The sequence below is a fragment of the Sebastes umbrosus genome, chromosome 10, assembly GCF_015220745.1.
Source record: "Sebastes umbrosus isolate fSebUmb1 chromosome 10, fSebUmb1.pri, whole genome shotgun sequence".
NCBI classification, from domain to species: Eukaryota; Metazoa; Chordata; class Actinopteri; order Perciformes; family Sebastidae; genus Sebastes; species Sebastes umbrosus.
The window spans coordinates 19,339,693-19,364,714 of NC_051278.1; the positions used below are offsets into that span (position 1 = coordinate 19,339,693).

The 25,022-nt window shown below is 39.1% G+C and overlaps 2 protein-coding genes across 7 annotated transcripts in view; both read left to right on the forward strand.

The window, feature by feature from the left end:
- The window catches only part of pde10a (phosphodiesterase 10A), a 66,839-nt gene extending 53,574 nt beyond the window's left edge, over positions 1–13,265 (forward strand). For 5 of the 6 annotated variants that reach the window (XM_037782594.1, XM_037782595.1, XM_037782599.1 and 2 more), the window contains 15 exons: positions 417–467; positions 1,008–1,066; positions 1,350–1,401; positions 2,004–2,146; positions 2,663–2,755; positions 3,972–4,158; positions 5,129–5,271; positions 5,514–5,597; positions 5,683–5,833; positions 5,948–6,103; positions 7,707–7,879; positions 7,976–8,087; positions 8,294–8,374; positions 8,742–8,830; positions 11,560–13,265. In XM_037782594.1, coding sequence (XP_037638522.1) covers positions 417–467; positions 1,008–1,066; positions 1,350–1,401; positions 2,004–2,146; positions 2,663–2,755; positions 3,972–4,158; positions 5,129–5,271; positions 5,514–5,597; positions 5,683–5,833; positions 5,948–6,103; positions 7,707–7,879; positions 7,976–8,087; positions 8,294–8,374; positions 8,742–8,830; positions 11,560–11,659 — 1,674 coding nt within the window. In that variant the 3' untranslated portion in view covers positions 11,660–13,265. The remainder of the gene's footprint in view (positions 1–416; positions 468–1,007; positions 1,067–1,349; positions 1,402–2,003; positions 2,147–2,662; positions 2,756–3,971; positions 4,159–5,128; positions 5,272–5,513; positions 5,598–5,682; positions 5,834–5,947; positions 6,104–7,706; positions 7,880–7,975; positions 8,088–8,293; positions 8,375–8,741; positions 8,831–11,559) is intronic. The other variant, XM_037782596.1, reaches the window with a different exon arrangement.
- Positions 13,266–17,342: 4,077 nt separating this feature from the next.
- LOC119495800 (uncharacterized protein C6orf118-like) lies at positions 17,343–23,145 on the forward strand. Its single transcript, XM_037782601.1, has 10 exons — positions 17,343–17,447; positions 18,765–19,300; positions 19,430–19,552; positions 21,040–21,099; positions 21,728–21,852; positions 21,944–22,005; positions 22,291–22,475; positions 22,666–22,719; positions 22,839–22,900; positions 23,002–23,145. The coding sequence occupies exons 2-10, from the start codon at positions 18,767–18,769 to the stop codon at positions 23,042–23,044; spliced, it is 1,248 nt and encodes a 415-aa protein (XP_037638529.1). The 5' UTR covers positions 17,343–17,447; positions 18,765–18,766; the 3' UTR covers positions 23,045–23,145.
- Positions 23,146–25,022: the final 1,877 nt, after the last annotated feature.

Sequence of the window (25,022 nt, forward strand, 5' to 3'; positions counted from 1 at the left end):
CAAAACAATGAGCTGAAAGACGTTAAAACTCTCTGCAGAGCTGAGGGGAACTGCAGAGTCATGCAATAATTCCCTGTTGGTTTGTTACTTAGAGCAACGCCCGTCACAATACACATAGTCATTTGAGCCCCTTTTTCAGATAAAACCATCTATTAGTGCATCTTAAATTTTAATCTGCAATACTAAACGTGCAGATGCAGCAGTGTTGCAGGTGTGAGTGTCTCTGAATCTGTAGACAAACTGGCTCTTCTATGATTATGAGACTGCCTGATGTGCAGAACAGATAATCATGTTGAAATAAACAAAAGAGGAACTGTGATAAGAACTGATTAAACCTTGTAAATGTGTGATAACTTTTTGATATTATTGTTTTTTTTCTGCAGTTCTTTGGAGCTAATCTTCACTTTCTCTTCCAGGTTGCAACAGCTAATTTAGCGTGGGCATCAGTTGCCATTCATCAAGTACAGGTGAGCAAACTGTACTGTAACATTTCACTAAAGACTTGTCTGGGAGGAACAAGGAGACACCTACCTGTCCCGCTTATTATGATCTTGGATGACTTTGTTTGTTCTGGTTCTGCGTCGGTGTTTTTAATGGGGAAATCCACTGTGTACAGGAACTGGGTTGTCACTGGGCCCAGTCCAATCAACTAAGCCACAGATTCAACAAACAGCTCCCCGAGGACGTCATTACGCTCGAGCGCTGTTTTTATAAGAACAGATAGCATAACACCTCAGAGAAGCAGTGTCCCACTGCAGCGCTGGCCACGGTGGACCTCTGAGCCTCAGTGAGCGGTGCAGCGCTGCAGCACACTGCGCTCCTGGGTTAGCTACTCGCTGCAAAAACACTCTCTGTTGTTACTGAAACTCATGAAAGGTGGCCCACAGCCAAGTGTGTATACAGCAAGTGGGTTTGTTGACAGTACAAGCAGGATGCTGCATCTGCTCTCTGAGAAATGTGTGATACGTCTGGGTGTCGGGTCGTGACCTATTTTTCTTTGTTTCTAGGTGTGCAGAGGCCTCGCCAAACAGACTGAGCTCAATGACTTCCTACTAGATGTGTCAAAGTAAGAACTGCTTTTGGGACAGTACACCTAACACTAAAATAATGCTGATGAAAACATATTAAAAGTGTATTTACACCATGTTAACAAAATAAAATAAGTGAGTAAAGTGAGTTAGCATCTTTTCTCATGTCAGGTCAAACGTTAAATACAACTTTTTGCTCACACAAAGGAAAGAAATTACTGCATTTTAGGCAACTTCTTAGCTTTCATGTCTTGAATGTGAACGTCATCAGAGCTTCCCATTTGTCAACATCTCAATGCGCCATTTCTTCTTTTCGCACAGAACATACTTTGATAACATTGTGGCAATAGATTCTCTACTTGAACATATTATGGTGAGTGTGATTTCTGCAAGTATGTGTTCATTCACATTGTCTTCAAGGCTACACATCCTGGGAGTGTGTGTTATGTGTGTTTAAATAGAGTAGTAATGCTGCTGTGATACAAATACACACAGGCTGCTAATATTTCCTGTCAATACGTTTGTTGGCATTAATAATATATGATAATAATAGTAACACTACTTCTCATTTATTATCAGTTAAAACATACTAAATACATGTTTAGACTTGACTCAACCTAAAATAGTTTTTCAGCTTGCAATATTCTAAAACAAATGTGATCTGGTTGAGTGTAAAACATGATTTTCCTGTTTTCCTACTAAACCCCACCTCTCTGTTTGTATGTACTTTGTTGCCTTGTGACTGTGGTGTCATCTCAGGTCATTCAAGTCATCAGGTTCAAACACTGGAATGAATTGTAATGACCTGTAGTTTTACTGTGTGTGTGTTTCTTTGAATTCTCTACATTTAACTGTTCCATCAAAAAGAAACAATTAAAACTGCAGCGATGTATCTGATTTAATTCATTTGGAGGTGCGTTTTCATGTTTTTTTCAGTGTGGCTAATAAAGTTATGTCCCTGGTGTTGTTTTGCAGATATATGCAAAAAACCTGGTGAATGCGGACAGGTGTGCACTCTTCCAGGTAGATCACAACAACAAAGAACTATACTCTGACCTGTTCGATATCGGGGAAGAGAAAGAAGGCAAACCTGTCTTTAGGAAAACCAAAGAAATTAGGTGTGTAAGATTTACCCTTTTCTCTAAATATATGTTTGATATAAGTCTCAGTTTTTAATCTATACAGATTTTCATTGAGAAGTTTATTTTGAAGGAGAACACTTGAAACTAATTTTCAAATGTTTTCTTTTTTGTCTCCACACCACATCCAAAAGTGTTTCCTGCATTGCTCACCATAGTGAACAGTAAACAAGGTCCTCTTGTGACAAAGAAAGCTCAGAAAGAAATGATTCCACTTATAGAAAGTCAATAGAAAAGCAGGGGAAAAATGTAATTACTTTAACTAGATTTTGTACCATTGCAATGGAGCATCATCATTTTTACCCTCTGAATAAAAATTGTTCATCTACGTGCTATTTGAGCTGTAAATTGCATTTGTAAAATCAGGTTCTCACATGGATTTTCATATCATTGATTTATTATTGATTTTCACCCATCCACCCAGCACCGACAGACTGAGAAGCCTTGAAATGTCGTCCACAAAGCTAACTCTTCTCCTCTCTTCTCTCCCTGTAGGTTTTCTATAGAGAAGGGAATAGCTGGCCAAGTGGCTCAGACAGGGGAAGTCTTAAATATCCCAGATGCCTATGCAGACCCCCGGTTCAACCGGTAAACTCCAACAGACTCTGCGATGAATAATTTTGACTCATGTTTATCATCATATATGATTATCGACAATCTTATTAATGGTCTTGAAGCTATAAACTGTCTTCTTATTCTCCTGTATTTAGGATAAAAACAATGTAGTAATACTCATACTCATTATAGAGGCCTTCGGTGTACACAAGGAGTTAAGACCTAAACATGCTGCACTTCTACTATATGGTAGGGATGCACCGATTCCGACTTTTTCAGTCCCAATACCAATAGTGATACCTGGGCTTTGGGTATCGGCCGATACCGAGTACCAATCCGATAACAGTGTTTAATTAATAATCAGTATACCTCACTGTGTGGAAGTGACTGGGATTATTCTTTATGTGTTAGGCAACATCAGGCTTCACTTACACATTGCTTTCTTAACTTTATAAAACAAAATGTAACAAATAAATACACATTTATTGAATTTTTTTCTATTAAGGGACCAGTGTGTAACATTTAAGGGGATCTATTGGCAGAAATGGAATATGCTATTATTGTTTTCTTTAGTGTATACCTGATAATAAGAATCGTTGTGTTTTTGTTACCTTAGAATGAGCCTTTTATATGTCCAACAGTTTCAACAGTAGCCCAGAACAGACAAACCAAACTCTGTTAACTTTTTCTGCTTGGGGTGGAGTCGATAACGTTACTCGCCCCCGTCGCCGCCGCTCTCTCTCTCTTGCTTCACCACTCACTTCCCACATACACACACACTCTACGCACTGGTTTTGCTCTAACTAGCTCTAGAGAGGGTCATTCACATTTTCGCGTTGGCCACCGTAGCTCTCCAACACTAAACACACGGGAGAGGCTTCAGTTTGTTGCAATCTTCTCACCACAACGCTAGATACCGCCAGATCCTACACACTGAGCCTTTAAAATAATATATTGTACACCAGCAACTTGGTAAAAAAATCTTTTAAATTAACAGGATTTACAACTTAAGTGTGAACCTTTTCAATGTAGCAACAAATTGGTCAAAACTTAAACAGGAATTAAAGTTCCAGTCTATAATGTATATAGTAAATAAACATAGAATTGGATTGAATAGATCCCAATCCAACTATTTGAGTCAGTATCGGCCCGATATCGGTATCAGTGCATCCCTACTGTATAGTTCACATTATAAACTCACTTAAATGAATTCTTGAATGAACATACTTTTGTACGTCTTCCTTAACAGAGAGGTGGACCTCAAAACCGGCTACACCACGCGGAACATCCTGTGCATGCCCATCGTGAGCAGGGGGACCGTTATAGGCGTGGTGCAGATGGTGAACAAGCTAAGCGGAAGTGCCTTCACTAAAACAGATGAGAACAACTTTAAGATGTTTGCTGTCTTTTGTGCTCTGGCCTTACACTGTGCAAATGTGAGTACAGTGAATTTGTCTTCAAATATTTAAACGACTAACGGATATATCTCCAACAGCAAAAATATAATCCATCCTCTTTATATCTGTCTGCACAAGCCTGCTCTTTATCTCTTGTAGTGTTGGTAGATTATATAATACTTCATGGCCATGAATACTTGATTGTTTTTTTGTCGGGTTTTTTTTTTCAGAAAACTGCACCTTTGACGTAGTGGCCTCATCACTGCCCTAAATTCATACTGTAGCTGGAAGGCTCATTTCAGCTGTTACTAGGCTGCGGGTTTCCCTATTTGTCAGTCATTTTTTATCCAAGGTTGACAAGGATAGTGCCAACAGCTTCTATTTAAAGTGTGCATTGCTCCAAAATATGAATAAAAGCGTGTCTTTTTGGCAGTGATGGTTATCCCTTACATGGAACACACAGACATTTCATGAATCAACTGTGGAAGCCTGCGTTGTGTGGTCCGTCTGTCAGAGCCTCTCCTCTCTGTGGGGCCTGGCTCACCGTCATCTCGTGCGACAAACTTACGCAGGAGCAGCGTCACACAGTTGGTTTTAAAATTGATGAGGCGTGTTAATATTTTAAGACAAGCAGTCTGCATCCGTCCACTGACACTGGATTTATGTTTAGCTGTAATTTATGCCTCGCGTCTCTAGGAAACTCACTTGGGTCGCCTCCTGATTTATGCTGATTTATGGTGGAAGGTGTGAGGCTTGGCGCCTGTACCTGTCTTATTCCAGTCTGTCTGGGAAGGGGACAGGGATACAAACCAGATGTGGAGACACTTTTTGGAGACGGATAAAATATGATACGGGACTGTTGCGGATAATTTAACTTTGTCCGACCCCTTTTGGAAAATCCAACTGTGATACTTAAAGAATTCGACAAAGATATAAGATATTCTCCTGGTGTTTATAGTTTATCTTTCAACATTTTAAAGGCTAATTCCTGTTCTGTGTGTCGCTGCAGATGTACCACAGGATCCGGCACTCTGAATGCATTTACAGAGTGACGATGGAAAAACTGTCTTATCACAGCATCTGCACATCGGAGGAATGGAAGACCCTTACCCAGCTCAACCTCCCTGCACCCATTTATAAAGAGATTGAAATGTGAGTGCCCTTTCAGGTTCAGGTTTTGGGCATTATCTCTGCTGTCAGGGTGGTTGGTCTACAGCCACATGTCAGGGAAAGTGACGATGACAGAGTCCAGAAGCTTTGCAAGATGGGAGGGGGGGGGTACACAGTACAGAAAGGGGTCAGTTTAATACACCCAGACCTCACAAGTCCCCTCATCTATCCCTCTGCACATGCTAATTTAAGACTCTCCTCCCATCTTGTCCTCCCTCCTCCAGGTTCCACTTTGACATTAATCCCTTTGAGGAGATCTGGCCTGCTGTCTTTATCTACATGGTTCATAACTCCTGTGGAAAGACCAGGTAAGGTGTCACACACTGGGCCATGACAATGTCAGTGTCTTCATCAAAGCTCCGGTTGATTCATTGTTGTTCTTTCCGTGGGCAGCTTTGAGCTGGAGAAGCTGTGTCGGTTCACCATGTCTGTACGGAAGAACTACCGGCGTGTGCCCTACCACAACTGGAAGCACGCAGTGACGGTGGTACACTGTATGTACGCCATCCTACAGAAAACCACTGGGATGTTCACAGAGCTAGAGGTTTGCTCCTTATTGGGATATCTGGGTTGTACTGCTCCAAGACGAAAATAAATAAAAACAAGATCTGGGGTTCCTTTTGGGTTTTAAGGTTTGTTTTTCCACTCTGGTCTACAGAAGAAGGGTCTGTTGATCGCCTGCCTGTGCCATGATCTGGACCATCGGGGGTACAGCAACACATACCTGCAGAAGTTTGACCATCCGCTTGCTGCTCTGTACTCCTCCTCCACCATGGAGCAACACCACTTTTCTCAGACCGTCTCCATCCTACAGGTAGAGCTCCACTATGCAGAACTTAACTCAACAAGTCAACGTTTTTTTTATTAATTTATCGTCGTTTAAATTCTACTATTTATTATGAAATGATGTGCCTTACATAACATGTTTGACCTTTTCATTATTTAAGCATATCAGCATATCTAAAGACTTGCAGACAAGGTGGGCAAATGAATGGGAATACCACATGCAAAAGAATCACAGAAATGACCAAATAATACAACATACAGTATCAACGGGAGGATGTCAAAAATGATGCCATACGTGGACTAACGCCATCAGCAAAGCCAATAGCAGGTCACCATAAAAGAAAGATTGGCCACTTAAAACATAGTAAAACAATGCCTTCAAATTTTGAAAAAACACACAATGCTTCAAAACCTCATAGTTACCTTAGAAATGACTTTTAGAGACTAAAATAACGCAGATTAAAATCAACCTCTTTCATTTTTTGTTTTTTATTTGTTCAATCGCAGTTTTTTCTCTGTAAGAAAAACAGATAGTTTTCACATTAATGACCAATATGTAATAGATTTACTGAAATAAATCATAGAATGACCATGGTATGTCATCAGAGATTAAGGAAACATGCTAAATCTAAATACTGGTACATACTACCATTATGTTCTTCTTTGAAATTTACGTCCACAACGTCTGTTTTTTTTTTGGTCGGTGTGATCCCGTCCACTGCCCATATCAACACCCCGTTGCCACGTATGAAACAAATCGGCATGCTAACACAGTCTTCTGCAGCCATGGAAGCAAGCAAATGAACTGGATCAACAGAGATAACATCAGGTTAGATTCAACCCGACCTGAAAAGCCTCGGCACATCTCTCTGTGGTCCGTGTGCAGCTGGGTTATCAAGGCAGAGTCAAGAGTATTTGAGACGAACAGCCGGTGAAGTGATTCCATCTTCTGCTGCTGGCCAGAGACTAATGCGGTCCTGTCTAGAAGGTAACCCTCAAATTGCGAAAATTTTAGCTAACTGCTATCAGTCACACCGGAGGAGCGGACAGGCCACGGCTCCAATGTTTTGAATTTGGACTGCTGTTACCCCTTTAAAACGCTAGCTGTTAGTCTTACATCTTGTTCCTTTAAATCTACATATGTTGTTCGTCTTTTGGCTGCTCCCGTTAGGGGTCTTCTGAGATCTGATTTTATGATCCATATATTTGATTTGGCATAGGTTTTATACTGGATGCCCTTCCTGATGCAACCCCCTCATTTACAGCGCCTGGGAGGGGGATACATGTTTTGATGGTGGGAGGAAACCAGAGAACCCAGAAGAAACCCACTCAAACACGCGGAGCACATGCAAACTCCACACAGAAAGGCCTTGAAACTTACATTTACATGTAATTTCTAGAAATCTAATGCTTACACACACACACACACACACACACGCACAAACACACACAATCTGTCAATTACAGATCTATTGATCATATGATTTAGTTCTGAGTGTCCTCTTCTGTAACGTCCAGGATCTGCGTGGAGCTGAGATGAACGTGAGATTACAACCTGTTGTGGTCTAGCTGAGCTGAACGCCTCATAAGTGGAGCTTTTGCTTTTTTATTGATCTCTTTGTTTCTCATAGCTGGAAGGGCACAATATTTTCTCCAACCTGAATTCCAGCGAGTACGAGCAGGTGTTGGAGATCATCCGTAAGGCCATCATCGCCACGGATCTCGCCCTGTACTTCAACAACCACCAGCAGCTGTCGGAGCTGCTGACCTCGAGTGCGCTGGACTTGGACAACCACTTACACAGGTCAGGTCTCATAGCATCACACATGGACCTGGTGCTCTCATAAATGGCACATTGAGTTCTTCCTCATGGCTATAACAAGGCTTTGCTCCCCTCCAGGGACCGTGTGATTGGTCTGATGATGACAGCATGTGACCTGTGTTCTGTAACCAAGCAATGGCAAATCACACGACTCACAGCCAACGACATCTATGCTGAGTTCTGGGCTGAGGTACAATGGGATACTGCTGGAGTTTAAACAATTGTAGTGTCATTTAGTGCCTCCAGTATAACAGAACTCTATTAATACTTGGAAATGCTGCTACACCTAGCTGTCCTACTTGTAAAGTGCTAAATAGTGCAGTCTAGTGGTGAGAAGATTTGCCACAGTATGCAAAAATAAAAGGCAATTTCTCTCCTTATTTTGTTCCTCCACAGGGAGATGAGATGAAGAAGATTGGGTTGCAGCCGATCCCCATGATGGACAGAGACAAGAAGGACGAGGTTCCCCAAGGACAAGTAAGACCAGCACTTTTACTCACGAGTCTCTAACCGGGCTCACCCTCTACTTTACACACACTCAAAAAGTTTGAAGTTTCGCTCAAGTAGGGTTACTAGTACAGTAGTTGACTTAAAGTTTAAATAATTACTTTAAATCAAAGATACTGAAAGGTTATTATGGATTTTTTGCCCAATGATGCCAAAAATATACTGCCTACTGCCACTTTAATGTATGTATGACATTTGTGAAAATGTTAGTACAGACTCTATACAAACTTGCTTCTGTTGCCTAATTATTTCTGTTTTGTTGGTTAATTTTTCTGTTTGGGGTTTTTATGCCTCTGCACCGGCGATAGCCGTAATTATAGTTTTTGTCCTTTTTAAGGTGGGATTCTACAATGCTGTTGCGGTTCCATGTTACACGACACTATCGGAGCTATTCCCTCCGTCCAGTCCTCTTCTAAGAGCCTGCAAGTAAGTATTCAAAGCTACAGTTTTAAAGTATGAGGGAAAGTCTCATCCTTGACAAAAAACTAAGCTTTTGAGGTGACAGAGAATGTATCTAGGGTATGTATTTAGCAACAAAATATTAAATAACTAAATAATTGTAGGTGTTTTAATTCATACTTTTTTTTGTGAAATAGGTCAAAAACACAAAACAATCAAAAAGTTACTTCACACAATATTGTCATGCCGATTTCACATCTGATACGGCCAATAAATGTGCTGACAGCTTGAAGTGCAACAAGTGACGTGTGTGCTGGCCTCGTCTGACTAGCAGCAGTTGGCCAGACAAATAAGATTAGAGGTGATAAGGAGTGTGTGTGTATAGGTGCACATTCCAACAGTTCCAAGGAAAAAACAAAACACACATGCTACTGCACTGATTTGGATTAAAATAACTTGTGCTAGAACTTTCTGAAAAAAAATATTCAGATAGATACATTTCAATACAGAATGCAGTGCACTAACAGGACATGGTTGTTCTTCCACGGTGCATCAGTGTGTGTGTATGTGTGTCTGCTTTTCACATTCAATAAGAGTGTATGAATGTATTTATATGTATGATTTTTGCTTGTTGAACAGGATCATATGGTCCATTTGCCTGCCCCTCTGGGGTAACCCGCTGGTCTTTAAAACTTTGTGACCTTGATCAGCGGGGAATGCAAACAAAGTGAGCAGTGTAATATTTAAGCCCCGGTTGTACGTCAGCACCGGGCCCTGGGTGGGCAGCGGGCCTAGACCCTGCGGAGCCCGGCTGCTTGTTGTGGGATCTGCCACAGACGTGTAAACTGTATCAGGCTGGCTAAGTGAACGGTAGCAAAGGGCAGCACTTTCTGCACCCGTGTGTCAGGCTTGATTATAGCGCAGGGGGGAGAGGTTACCTTTATGACAACAAGACCTGATAGGACCGCTACTGCAGATGACTAATGAATCACACTTGCTGTGGTGACATGCGTTTGACCATTTGTTAATTTTAGCATCATTCCTGACATTTTTCTCTTGAATAAATTGCCAATACAAATTAATTATGTTTAGTTGTTTAATACAGTTTGGTTTAATACAGCTTTTGTATTGTTGTTGACATTTAATATGGATCTCTTCAGAACAATAATTTTATATTCTGGTATTCTGATCTTTCTGTCTTAATATTATTGCTACAGTTGCGTAATTTCAGCTATCTGTTTTAAAGTTCTGACTGTCTCTAACAATATTATGTCCATACCATTATTAACATCAGATGCACCACCTTGTGGCAGCAAAGTGTTATACTGGTGTGTGTGTGTGTGTTTGTGTGTGTGTGTGTGTGTGTGTGCCAGCTACAGTAGTTAGCCCCATCAGTAGCTACAGTAGTACATTTAATTTTCACTCAAACAAGGCAACTCCAGATTGACAGCTCTGGATGAGTAACAAATATACATCTGATGATAGCTTTATCAAATCAAAAGGCCATTACTAGCTAATCTAATTGTCATTTTAACAACAAACAAATATGATTACATTCATTCATTTGTTTGAAATAACTGTCATAAATAATTTGTCCTATTATCGATGACGTTTTTTAATGTCTTTGATTCATGCTGACATGATTTTATCCGCTTATTTCAGATTCTAAGCCATGTTTTTGCATTAAAGGTGCTCTATATCAGTGATTCTCAAAGTGGGGTCTGTGGCACTCTGTCAGGGGCTCCGCGAAACAATTTGCTATAAATTACAAAATTGTGCTGTATCATTAAAAAGTGTATATCTACAGATGGGGACCATTTGCACCAATAAAACAAGGATATTGTGTCCATTTCTCCCACCCACGTTAGCTTTGGGCAAATAGAAACTCGTATATGATTGTGACACTCAGCAATAAGTTCATTATTTTTTAAGTTGAAGCACTTACTGAAAGTCAGCTTTAGACTGGTAAATTTAAATAGCTGGGTTTATTAGAACTATGCCAGTCTTGCTACTGTTCATTTTCTGAAACTTTTTAAGATCAATGACTTGAAATGTAGGCTGTCAAGTTTGAGTACAATGCAATTTAAATAAAATGACCCTCCGATTAAAAGCATATAAGTGGTATTAAAATAATTTAAATTAATATATGTTTCTGTTTATCACTTTGAAGCATGCCTGAGGTATTTAGGTTGAAAAGTTTGAAAATATAAATAGTTCCAATGTCATCTAAGAGTATAAATGTTAGTAAGCATATGCTTAAACGGTGTTAAGATTATGAGGGGGATCCTTGGAAAATGTTCTCCCCTGTAAGGGGTTCCTGGCCCCAAAAAGTTAGAGAACCCCTGCTCTATACAATATCCAGAGCATTATTATAGCAGCAAACAACTATTTGCTATGTAAAGATAAAGTGGAGTAATGTCTACCTGAGCAGAGAATGAAGTCACTCTCCCTCTGCGTTGTGTGTCTCTGTGCTTTGTTGACATAGCCGGGTCGGTCACGAATGCCTTTTGGTGCATGTTTGTGCATGTGAGCTTGCCGTACTGCGCTCATACAGCAGAAACAGCTAATAAGACGTTGCGGAAGTGTAGCAACCACCCTCCGTCGCCATGTTGAGAGCGTGTGGAGGCAATAGATATGCTCTAAATTTTGTATTAAGCACCTTTAAGAAATTAAATGTCTGCATTAGTAGCACAGCCCTGATTGTAAACCTTCAACATGCAGAGTCTGAATCTGATAGAGATATATTGTGTTTGCAGGGATAACCTGGGCCAGTGGGAGAAGATAACACGGGGAGAAGCACAGGACGTAGTGCCCAACCGACCGTGTGATTCAGGCCCTGTCAAGGTTGACAACTGACTACCAAAGGGGTTGCTGGCCCACCAAAGGAATACAACTAGAATCCTGCCACAGACCTAGAACTAGGTAGGAGGGGGGGGAACCCACATCCTGTGTAAGCAGGAGACGGATCAGCTAAAGGCGACTTGACTTTGAAAACACACAGTTACCTCATTGGGTGACGGAGGTGTCAACACTGACAGTTTCACCGATCCCAGAGACTGACAGACAGCCGATGGGGAGGGACTTCGACCCGTCACTCTACATCCACTCAGCTTGGGAATTCATTTGGTAGAATGGACTTGTTTTGGTTGTTTTATTTTGGCTATTTTATGTTATGTTATGATTTTTTTTTTTTTTTATATGAGCTGATTCTTTCATGGTCTTGTATTTGCAGAGGCCTTACTCTGAACCTTTCACAGGCTAGACATGTGAAATCTTGTTGGTTCAGGCTTTTTTTGAAATGGTACTGTTTGCCTTCTGTGGTAGGTTTATCGTAGGCGACACTACTTCAGCAAGGTATTTCCAGAGACAGAAGGAATGTGTAGAGCAGATGTATGGTTTAATGCCACCTTACTGAGAAGGTGGAAGTCGGAATGTTTTTTTATTACTTTTTGAGCAAAAATCCTTTGCAGTACTTGAATAAAGACATACAGCCTATTCTACGTGGAGAAATCCCCCCGCAGCATGTTCTACAAAATGTGGATGAACTGTGACGAGAGAGAGTTAGATAATGTCGACACTTGTGAACACAGTCACAAGAGAGTCACAATGTTTCTCCCTGAAGTGGACCCCCGCAGCACTGCCCCTGGCCCCTCCTGGCATTTAGGAACCTGCTGCATAGTACATCTACTTTCTGATTAACAGGATCTGACCCCAGGCCAGCAGTAATTAAGTTTGCAGGTCACAAGAAGATGCACAAATAGCATCAGTTATAGTATAGTAGTATGCATGCTTATTGTATCGTAAGCCTGCATACTATTGAATTTTCATAACATTTTTCACGCCACTATCACATCATGAATTATTTTACACAACAATCTGGTTTCTCCTCATTAATCAGTAATAATTTCTACAACCATGAATAAAACACAAGTAAAATGAGGATACTGCACAAGTTGGTTAAGTGTCCCAGTGGACTCTCTAAAGATTTCTTTGTTTGCAGTGACACAGCAAACTTTTTACATGTTGACTACCTTATGTAATGTCTAGACAGCATCCTAATTTATATCACATGGTTAAGGCATAGATGAATTATTGAGGTATAAATTAAATATAGGGTGAGGGGTGGAATGAGTCGTAGACTATACGGTCTAATTTTGACATGGACGGGTATCCTCGCAGGTTCAATGCATAGACTTTATATAAAGATGGACGACGCATCTCCACTTCCTCAAACTGTACAGAAGTGAAGCCAAAATATCCCGATATTGGAGCTGCCATCTTGAGATTATGAAGTCATTTGGAGCCAGAGTCTATGCAGTAGTGATCGGGCGGTGGATCCGCTGTATCGCAGAACCAATCACGAGCCGAGCACCGCTACAGCTGGTCAGCGAGAGGGACTCACAGCTGTCAATCATGACGTCTCACCAACACTTGAACATACATCAGCGTGATAAGAACTACCTAAAATGACAGAAACCATCTTTGGGAAAAATTTATTTGACGTGAACTTTGACTTTTTACTTAGGGGCGGGACTTATGATCTATACTGCAGCCAGCCACCAGGGGGCGATCAAGATGTTTTGGCTTCACTTTTGGGGAGCTGTCGTGTCGTCCATCTTTATATACGGTCTATGGTTTAAAGCCGTATAGGGTGAAACATTTATGACACTGAACACTTTTTGCTGTTGATGCCGGGCACAGCAGCTCAAGAGAAGTCTCAACAATGGTCAGCGTCATATTTTCCCATAATGTCAAACCTGTTTAGCTAAAGTGCATCATATGTCTATCTCTGGGATTGCAACTCAAGAATGTTTGGTTGACTTTTTGCAGTTGTGTAACAGAAGTTCCCCTCTTATCCATGGCCTGTGGCAGGGAATAAATCATCCCCCTTTACGCCATGCAAGGAGGTACATTTGGACTCTTTAAAATGAGTTTCCGAGATCTTCCAAAAGACAATTTCTTTTTGTCTGAAACTGTCATTCCAGTGGACATTGTCCCTCCAAGACTGAAATTACCGCTCAAATAATTTGTTTTACAACTGGTACTGTGGCCCCCCCAATGGTGTGAATGTACATTTTGATGAATGTTTTGTTGATTGCAGATCCTCGGTGGCGGCCTGTGTTTCAGTGCGCCATCAATTTCCATGATGTGCTCTGTCTTACTTTTCAGAATTGCTTCCAGTAAGCTTCAACCAAGAGCAACAAGTTAGCATGCACCTAAACTGAAGTTTATATATAATTTTGCATATACGGTAATAGGTGTATACTGTGTGCAATCTAGGAATTAGTTTGTACAGACTGAGATGTACTGTATGCTCTGATTGATGGCGCTAAACTGAATGGCGGTTGTGCACTTTCAGACTGGGTGTGTACACTGTGTGCGTGTGTGTGTGTATGCATGTGTGGTAGAGAGAGTGAGAGAAAGCTTTTGACTGTCTCTTTCCCCACCCCGACCCCACCTGAGAACATGGTTAAGTCCATAACACTGCACTGTCCCTTCTACTTTTCAGCACCAGTTATATACCATTGTCTGCACTATGTTTAGCTTATGATCTTTACCATTATTATTATTATTGATGATTATTATTATTGCTATTATTACTATTGTTATTTTCTTAATTAGAGTTAAATTTAAATTAACTTATATTTTTTATACAAAGAAAAATAATGTTGGCCTTTTTGTTTTGTACAAAGTAAACATTAAGATAAACAAAACGGTCTAGACATGTTACTGTTACCCAGCATAATTGCGGAATGTCTCAACTGTAAACGTAAGAGCAGTAGCCCAAATGACTTTTATTAAATACCTGAAAAATACATCTCTGTGCCAGATCATCCTTTATTTCCTGCTTGAATTACCTATTTATTTTACTGTTGATGCATACACGTTATTGCACTTAATCAGGTCCATTTGTTTAATTATTACAGAGATAAGTCAAGGTCAATTATTTATACATTTTTATGAAAGTCAAAATATAAATATGAATTGGGATCTTTAAATCACTGACAATAGTGAGAACATCCTCCCTTAATTTCTTGTTGGACAAACTGAGAAGACTGCAGTCTACTGTACATATTGAGTCTGTGCTGAATGTTGTACATGCAGAGTAGTTGTTGAAAATCAGCACCACCCCATTTTAAAAAAATATACAATAATGTAATATCATCTGAGAAATTTGTAATATGACTTTGGCCCCATTTTTAGCCTCCATTATTAGTACTTAATAACTCTTTATATTATGCTTCCGTGCTGGTGATAGCACACATTTCGTTTTTGGGTTGTCCGTCCATCCATCCGTTCATTCCATTCACGTGAACGTGATATCTCACCTTGAGCGAATTTCTTCAAATTTGGCACAAGCATCCACTTGGACTCAAGGATGAACTGATTAGATTTTGAAGGTTAAAGGTCACTTTGACCTCATGTGTGGCCCATTCTTGTGAATGGGATATCTCAACGCCGGGAGGGAATTTCTTAAAAATTTGGCACAAGCGTCTTCTTTGACTCAAGGATGAGCTGGTTCGATTTTGGTGGTCAAAGGTTAAAGGTCACTGTGACCTCACGAAAGACATTTTTGGCCATAATGAAGATTTCATATGCTAATTATGACAATTTCACACAAATGTCTAAAGTAAGAAAATAAAGTGATGAAGTGATGACATTTTGGACAGAAATGGATGTAAACTGCAACTTGACTGGTTGGCGGAGGCGTACAACCACAAAGTAATTCTAGTTTATCCATTCATTGCTTCAGGAAATACAGTAATACTGCTGCCATCCTGTTCTATCTTATGATCAACGGAAATGCAGCGGAACGATTTTCTCAGAAATCCCTGCTGCACTGTAGCCTACTGTATTTCTGAGTTTGCTTGGATCTGAGGGGTAGCCTACATGAAACATACCTTAAAATTGTATATGGTGGATATTGTTGTCTTTGAATATAGGATCTCATCAATGAAAAAGTTTGCTGCACAGTGTCGGTGCCAGTTCTTATAAATTGATCTTCCATCCTCTACTGCATTTTATTCAACATCGTTGCATCAAACGCTACTGGACACGAGAATTTAAATATATACAAACTCCATTGCATAGCCGTATTCGTTTCAATGAAGCATAACATGTTACACTTTCTCTTCCCTCATGCTCAGCTTTGCCATCTGGGTGCTTTCCTATTCTGGCCGTTCCTGCCCCGAGGCCGAGTTTCACTCTCCTCATTTCTCCTCCTTCTCTTTCGCTCTGTAGATTAGACTCACTACTGTGTGTTTACTTGCACACAAAAGCCCAATTACAGTGAATAACCAGATTAAGATAATAGTTTGATTAAAGCATTTACAGGAGTTTTGCATTAACCACATTTCCCCAATAACCAAATTTACACGATTTGTCTGGTAATTGGGTTACTGAGTGCAAGGATTTGTGGCAGTCCCCAGGAAACTTTGAAATGTCAAAATAAAAAAAAAACAGAGGGGGGATTTGTTGGAGTTTATTTTTTACCTTGGTAAAGAATTTAAGGTAATGAATAGGGTAGCAAAATAAAGTGGAATGGGGTTATGGAAAAGATGGGCTCACATGAGTTGGGATTTGGGATTCAGGAAAGTCCAATTGCTTGCCTCTGTTCATGGCCTCCAAATATTCCAATCCGCCCCTGCTTTGTAATGAATCTTTACATCTTTACCAAGAAGAAGTTTATGTGCTAATAGAATTTTTAAATTTAAAAAAAAGTATACTTTCAGTTTACTTTTTATGTACTTATCAAAGATATACTTGACAAAAGTATACATAAGTATACTTGGCTTATACTGAAAAGTATACAGAAAAGTCTAAGTACACTTGGTTTATAGGCCTACTTGTACTTAATATATTGACAGTTTGCAAGAGGAAAAAAAAACAGAGGAAGGAAACATGGAAACTAAGTGAATAACTTATCGGTTGATAATACTCCTACTTGAAAACTATGGATTTCAAAATTAACTCCACCTCCTCTGATTGGTTGAATTCTTTCATCTTTGTAATCAATTGCAAGGATTAATATTTTCATTTCAAATAATTGAAAGACAAAACATTATTTTCATAATTTTTATGAATGGGGCACAACTGTTTTATGACTTAGCAAGCTAATTCCCGAATATTTCAATGCTTATCATTTTAATTCAAGATTCAAGATGTTTATTGTCACGCCGGTAATACAGGTAAAATGGTGTGAAATGCTTTTTGCTGGGAAGCTCCATTAAAAATAATAAGTTATATTACAATTATAAAAGGAAATACTTTGTACAAGGCATATTAGGATATATACAGTATAAGATATATGATTGAGGTATTACATCGTATCTATTTATGCTTGGCTTTCTGTAAACATGGACTTTAACGTGCAGCGTACAATGTGTCAAATGTAAAAGTTTGAGTACTATATTCACTGTATAGGCCTACTACCCTTTAACTTCACCTATTTGCCTCATTATGCCTCTAAATGAGACCTAGCACCTCAAAGCTCATGGGTACGATTATTATCAAGACATTGAACGCAACGCAGGCATTACGCGCGTCGGTCTCCTTGGCAACCGAGTCAAGAAGAGACTATTGTGGTCAGGAAGAAAGTTTGTTTTTTGTGGTGACTGCACAAAAGTAGACCTACAATAACAAGGTGGGTTATTATTTAGGGTTTTCTGTATGTCTGCTGTGTTCACAAGTTTAAACAGCTTTTTAGCAATATTTTAAAATAATGTAAAAGCTAAATATCAAGCACTGTTAGACACAAAGACTCTTGAGTGTGGCAATCTGATTTTAGGATTAAGAATAATATTAGTTTGATGTTACTTTACCTCAGTTTTTCTTTTCAGGAAAGTCTTATTCAGATATTGCTGAGTTCATTGTTATTCACCTATTTCATGCTATTTAGGCCTAATCTCTAGGGACAAAGGAGGGCGGTCTGCAGGACAGATAATAATGCACTATACTCACTTTTTAACAGTCTCTTCTGCACTATATTCACTTTTAACAGTCTCTTCTGCACTACACTCACTTTTAACAATCTCTTCTGCACTATACTCACTTTTAACAGTCTCTTCTGCACTATACTCACTTTTAACAGTCTCTTCTGCACTATTCTCACTTTTAACAGTCTCTTCTGCACTATACTCACTTTTAACAGTCTCTTCTGCACTATTCTCACTTTTAACAGTCTCTTCTGCACTATTCTCACTTTTTAACAGTCTCTTCTGCACTATTCTCACTTTTTAACAATCTCTTCTGCACTATATTCACTTTTTTACAGTCTGTTCTGCACTATATTCACTTTTTTACAGTCTCTTCTGCACTATATTCACTTTTTAACAGTCTGTTCTGCACTATATTCACTTTTTAACAGTCTCTTCTGCACTATATTCACTTTTTAACAATCTCTTCTGCACTATATTCACTTTTTAACAGTCTCTTCTGCACTATATTCACTTTTTTACAGTCTGTTCTGCACTATATTCACTTTTTAACAATCTCTTCTGCACTATATTCACTTTTTAACAGTCTGTTCTGCACTATATTCACTTTTTAACAATCTCTTCTGCACTATTCTCACTTTTTTAATAGTCGTGTATCACAGCTGTGATACACAGCTGCACTATATTCAGTTTTAACAGTTTTCTTCATCACCTTGTATTTTTATATCTGGTATATTTTTTTGTACTTTGTACTACTAACTTTTTTACTGCCTTTTTACTAACATGTTTTGCAGGAAACTTGTATTTCCCTCGGGATCAATAAAGTTACTATATATCTATTTATCTATCTAATTGTGAAGCACCTTGGATAAAAGCGCTAACTAAGTAAATGCAGTTTATAGAAATTCAATGTCATTTTGGGTTATATTTATTTATTTATATTCTGCTGCTTAATATAGAACATGTATTGTCACCTTGTGTGTCTTTCAACAAACTTTACAATGATTTCTTTTGTGCCGTCATAGCCATGTCCAGCAGTAGTAGGCCAACGTCTGTGTGCTTTAGGAGTGACATCCACAGGCTGCTGCAGGCTGCTGAAGCAGGTCAGAGGGCTGATATCGAGACCTACTCTTCAGGTCATCTTGGGCCCCGCAGCCTGAACCAGAGTCAGCCTCACGAGGAGACAAAGCAGTCTTTCTGGGGGATGCCTCAGAGCCTAGAAGACACCACGAACCCTCTGACACCCCGGCAGACACGGATAAGAGAGTCTGAAGTCTCAAGGTCAAGGTCAAGACAAGATCAGGCTGCAGATTGCTCATCATATGCAGACGAACCTGAAGGTATGAGTCTACCTAAGATAGTTAACCAGTCCTCAAACTCTCTGCCGGCCCAGCCGAGAGCCTTCGCCCAGAAAAAGTCCGACTCTCCATCTGATCCGGAGGGGAAGCAGTATTCTGACCAGAAAGGCCTGAATACTGAAGGCCAGCTAAAGATGAAACAACGGTTTGGCAGGCAAATCATAGTTGATGTTGCTGAAATGCACGAGAGGAAACTACAAAAGGTGAGAATGGCCACAAAAACCATGACAATGTAATTGCACTTTTTTTTTTTTATACATTGTCTTTCTTACATGTCAATTTTACAGACTCTCACTCACATCTAACGTTTTGTGTGATCCTGTCGTACCCAGGAGCTGAGGAGGTTGTCAGCGCAAAGCTGGCCCAGCAGAGACCGCCTTGCGGTGTTCAGTGACGTCTTTGATGATGTATGTGAAGGCTCACCAGTATTTGGACGCATCCTGAGGGAAATTAAGGTTTTTCCATTTCCTCTGTACCCACTAGCACATTTTTAGCATGTGCCGTCAGACGCATTTCAGTTCTATTAGAGCCAAGAGAGTGAGTCCCTGGTGTAGCGAGCGGAAGTAGAGCAACCGCTGGAACCTGGTCATGATGCGTCTGGGGGCAGGTCATCAGAGGTCAACGGTTGCATTGCTGCTCATTCATAAGTTTCAGGGTCATTCGAGTTTCTTTTTTGTACATAGCTTTGCTCATGCTGTCAGTAAAACTGCTTTGCATGTTCATAATTTTGCATTGCACTATTATATATATATAACAAAATAGAAATTAAACCGATAATTGCTTGACAATCATTTGTTGTAATGAGCGAACAGTGAGGTTGTCATGCAGCCGAAATCGCTGGTTTATTATTCGACAGCATAAAACTACAGGAATGAGTACTTTTGATTATCGTGTACGAGGACACAAACACAATATGTACAAATGATTTAACAGTAGCTAAAATATTACAGTAACTTGGAAAATGTGTATTATTTAACACACAGTAGCTGGATATGTATGATAGACGTTTATAATAAATATCAACAGTTTCCACCATCAGCTGTAATGCAAGCTTGTTGTTGTAAGGTGAGGTGCAGGATAGCAAGGTGAGATGTTAGGGAAGACAAAACATCGCGCTGGCAGGGAAGTGTGCGGAAAAAATAAGGCAGACTTTTATTTTCAGTCTCAAAAAACATGAAACAAAGGAAAAATACAAGGAGGGAAAAATCCTCTGTCTTCACAAAGCTCACAACTGCTCTGGTGCTGCTCTTTGAAAAAAGATATAACCTGAGAGCCCTCCCTTCCAGTTCAAACTGGCCTATCAGGTGAGAACTTTAAAACGGAGAGTTGACAGCAATGTTTTCTTTACTAACTCTACCAACTAGGCCTCAATAAATCCTACAGTATATTGACATAAATACGGTACATTCAAAAGAAACAAATTATTTGTACATAATCCAGCATTTAGCTTAATTAGCTATAATTTCATCACACAGTCAATATCCAATCAAACCTGAGAATCCGCCTATTCACACACCACATGAGAGAGCTACTGTTGAGGTGCGCTCCGTTTTTAAGCTCAAGATGGATTCCACAAAGGACTCAAAATCTTCCTGAAAGGCCTCAAACTTTGACAGGTCATGATTTTTATTACAGCATGTCATTTCATACATTTTTAAGAAATAAACTTAACTCTAATGCTGAGTACAATTCTTTGTCAATGTATTATTTAACTATAAAGAAGACAAAGAAAACTGTGTGATCCACCTTTCTTAACAAAAGGCTAGATAGTGAGAGAGTTGGCGTTTCCTCACACTTGTGTAGGTTAAAATAGTGTGACGAACCCATGAGCAGTAAATCAAAGTATATTATTATTTCTACTATTTCAGTTTTAATTTCATCTACAAAGATACATTAAAAAAAAAGTGCAAAGATTGAAATAACGTTTTCTTTTTTCTTCCAGACAGATTACGATTTGTATGTCAACCACTTGATGGCTTCTCAACCATTACTACATGACGTGGTAAAGCACACTGCTCATTATGTATTCAAATAAATACACAAGACCTATAAGAAGAAGATAATCTGAGACATGGATGTGACTTTCTGGCCTCATTTCCTGTCAAAAACATCGACTCCCCTTCTGTTTGTGTCAGCTGATTACCAGCGAGCTTAACATACAGTAATGGCTTCATGTTTACTGTGATGGATTATCAAGCTCAGGCACTTTCAAAGTCTGGAAATTGCTTTTCATACTGTGTAAGAATGTCTCCATCTTCTAAAAGGAGAAACATTAGCGCAAAGTTGAATTTACAAAGTCTTTGTAATGTAACACTACATAGTTAAGTCACAGTTCAAAGGGTCAAAAGTAACTCTTGTCACAGTTCCTGTCATTCATATTCATGGTATTTGTCCATTAGAAACTGACCTCTGGGCTGCTGGCAATGGGATCTTTTTTCAGAGTATAACTTCATGTATTTTTGACATTGCACAATATGTTTGTGGGGTCAGAGAGTTGTTTGTCTTGGAGCCTCAAATCATTTTGCAGTCATAATCACTTAGTCACAGAACAAGCATTTCTCTCGAGCGTCTTTTGCATTTGTCATAAACAATACAAGTGTTAATATGTTTTTGTTGTTGTTCTGTTACAGTCGCTGGACACTTCACTCAAAGATCTTGGCAGTAGCAAAGTAAAGCAAATGGAGTTGGAAGATGCTGTAAAAGAGGTTTTCAGGCTGGAGCAGGAGGCCAGAAGAGCTCAGGAGGAGAATAAACAGTACTGCAAGGATCTGTCTACCAAAACAAAAGTATATATAATTATGTACTGTCTCATTATATTCAGCATGTTTGTTTCTTTTTACCCTCAGAGTCCAAAATGAATCACAGAATGTTCCAGCTATCACAGGCCCAGAGGACAGCGACATGAAGAGTAAGTCTCAAGACTACCCTGGTAGATCTAATCATTGGTAAACCACTTCTAAGCATTTGCTGTATATTCCCCCACAGGCAGCAGCACATGCTAACTTTTAACTGTCCTGTGTCTCTGATATGGACAGCCTGAACAAATAATGTTTTGTCATGCCAACAGGCATAAAGACAGTTTTGTAGTTTCAGTGAGTCAGCTGTGACTTTATAATGCCTGCAGGGTTGTGTATGTATAAGTACATATACATCATATAGTACATTCATACTAGGCTCTTCTGTGTTTGGACAGATACATCCCTGTCAGGGCTGCAGGACAGAGGAACTGCCGTCAGCCACACCGACAGTGTCCAATCCAAGGGGCTGGAGGTGTTGAACACGTGGCGGGAGATCCAACAGCTGGAGGAGGAGATTAAGGAGAAGCTGGTGTCCTCTGATACAATCACGGCCACTGAAGGATGCATCAAAGACCTAAAGGTGCTTAGAGATAAACTGTGTGCTCATACTCGTATATTGTGCCCTGTTCCTCACAAGTTTATGAACAGCACAGCTTGACTGTTGCGTCAGATTGAGCATCAATTTTACACTCTTTCATAAATAAAATGAAAGCAGGAAGTGTGATTGCTAAATATGCATATGCCTGCATTTTTTTTTTGTTTGCTTCCAGGCAGAGATAGTGAGACTGATAGTCTCAAATGACCGTCTGCAGACCACCAACAAGGCAAGGGAGTCTGACCTCTTTCCTACCATATCGTCATTTTTAAATATTACAGATTTTAAATGCATGTCCTGCTATGTAATAGTGGGTCATGTTTTTTACTCTGTATTTTTCCCCTCCAGGATCTGGAAAAGAACATCAACATGGTGCTAGACAGAGAGAAAGCAAGCAAGGCCATAAGACGGTACATGTTATATTGCACATACTGTACTGTGACACTGGACTCAGAGAATCGTGACTCTTTCTTACCTGCTGCTGCTTTCCTTTTCCTTGTTTTACCACTAGGATGTTGTGGGAAGACATACATTGTGATCTACAAACAGAGTGAATAGCTTCATCACCAGAGGATCATTTCTTGAGATGGACGTTCCAAAGTGCAACAGAAATGATGGAATGCATATTTAATAAAGTCGCATCTTTGACCAGCAAGCAACTTAATATATTACTTTATCTTGTTGTAGTAGGTCAGCAGTAGATGTCAAATAGAAGTTGTGTACATCACCTGAAAGCTGGGAACCTGAAGATTGATTTGAGATGCAGCTCAGCACTGTGTCTATTCTATCCATAAATCAGAAATAAATATCCATCCATTATCTGTAGCCGTTTATCCTATTCACTTCATTCAAAAACTGCCCAAAACTGCGCGTGATTATCATAAAGTGGGCATGTCTGTAAAGGGAAGATTTGTGGGTAGCCATAGAACTAAGTTTCATTCACATATCTTGAGGTCAGAGGTCAAGGGACCCCTTTGAAAATCTCAATGCCAGTTTTTCCTTGCCAAAATTTAGCCCAACTTTGGAGCATTATTTAGCCTCCTTCCTGACAAGCTAGCACGGCATGGATGTTACCAATGGATCGCTTATTTTTTCTAGTTTTCTAGACAGTGAAGTAGGTCGGGTCGCCCGCAATCCCACAGGCCTCGGGGTTTTTAAGAGTGCTATTCTATAATATATATATTTTACTATTTTAATGTTACTAATACAACATTTTAGCAATATCTTGATGTTATAGTTTGTTGAGGTGAAGCTAATATTTGCTTCTTTATATACTGTTAGTTTGATCTATGATAATACATCCTCTTTTAAAAGATGATCATGTGTTTTGTGCATGAAATCTTAATCTACATAGTAACTCGTATTATGTTTTATTCTACTTGTACTATATCCGTCAAATTAATGTAGTGGTATAAAATGTGCACTATTTGCCTCTGAAATGTGGTTAGGTAGAGGTATTAAGTAGCATAAAATGAAAATACTCAAGTTCAAATAGTACAAGTGCCTTGAAATTGTACTTAGATACTGCTTTGAGTAATTGTATTTAGTTAGAGGACATCAGGTTTCACTGTTTCCAGTCATCCATCAGTTAAAGAACGGCAGTGTATTTGACAATTCACATATGTTGTTTTTGTGGTCCAGGGCAGTCCTATTAGTATTTTGTTAATATGAACAACTTCTATCTTAAGCTATAAATCAAATAAGTTGTGGTGTATGTACAGCCTGGACCTACTCAAATGTTAATGAATTGAACAGAGAATTGTTTCAAAGCAGAAAAAAGGCCTGGATATTCTCACATCCATCTTTTCCTGATTTATTCTGAATGGACCTGCAAATGAACATGATACCACAGAGGATTAGGAGGATAACAAGTCCTTCTCTCATTTCTGGCTACAGGAGACAATAGTAAGTATTCATTGGTACAGACTGAATGAGGTATTGGAAAAAAAAACTGAAACCCCATAAGATAATTCACAACTGGTATCCTTCAAACAGACCTTTGATGTTGGACAGGGACACTTAAAATGACAACAACAAAAAAATCAATTTCTAGAGCATTGGGAGCACATTACTCTTCAAACACCAGAGGGCAGCAGAGACATGCCAAATGGATAAAAATAATGTTCTGTTTGTCTCTGTACTTAGTGCTCAAGTTTAAATGTGTGACTATATAAATATATATATATATATATATATATATATATATACATATATATATATATATATATATGTCGAAAAATGTCATGAAAAAAAGTTATAGTTTAGTATGTCGAAAAATTTAATGAAAAAATGTTATGGTAGTGTTTCAAAAAATGTCATGAAAAAAATGATAATATAGAATGTAGAAAAATTTAATGAAAAAAAATCATAGTATATCATGTCAAATTTTTCGACATACTATAGTATGAATTTTTTTCATGAAATTTTTTGACATACTATAATTTTGTTTTGACATACTATTCTATGACTTTTTTTATTTTTTCAACATACTATAACTTTTTTTATTTTTTCGACATACTATATTATGACTTA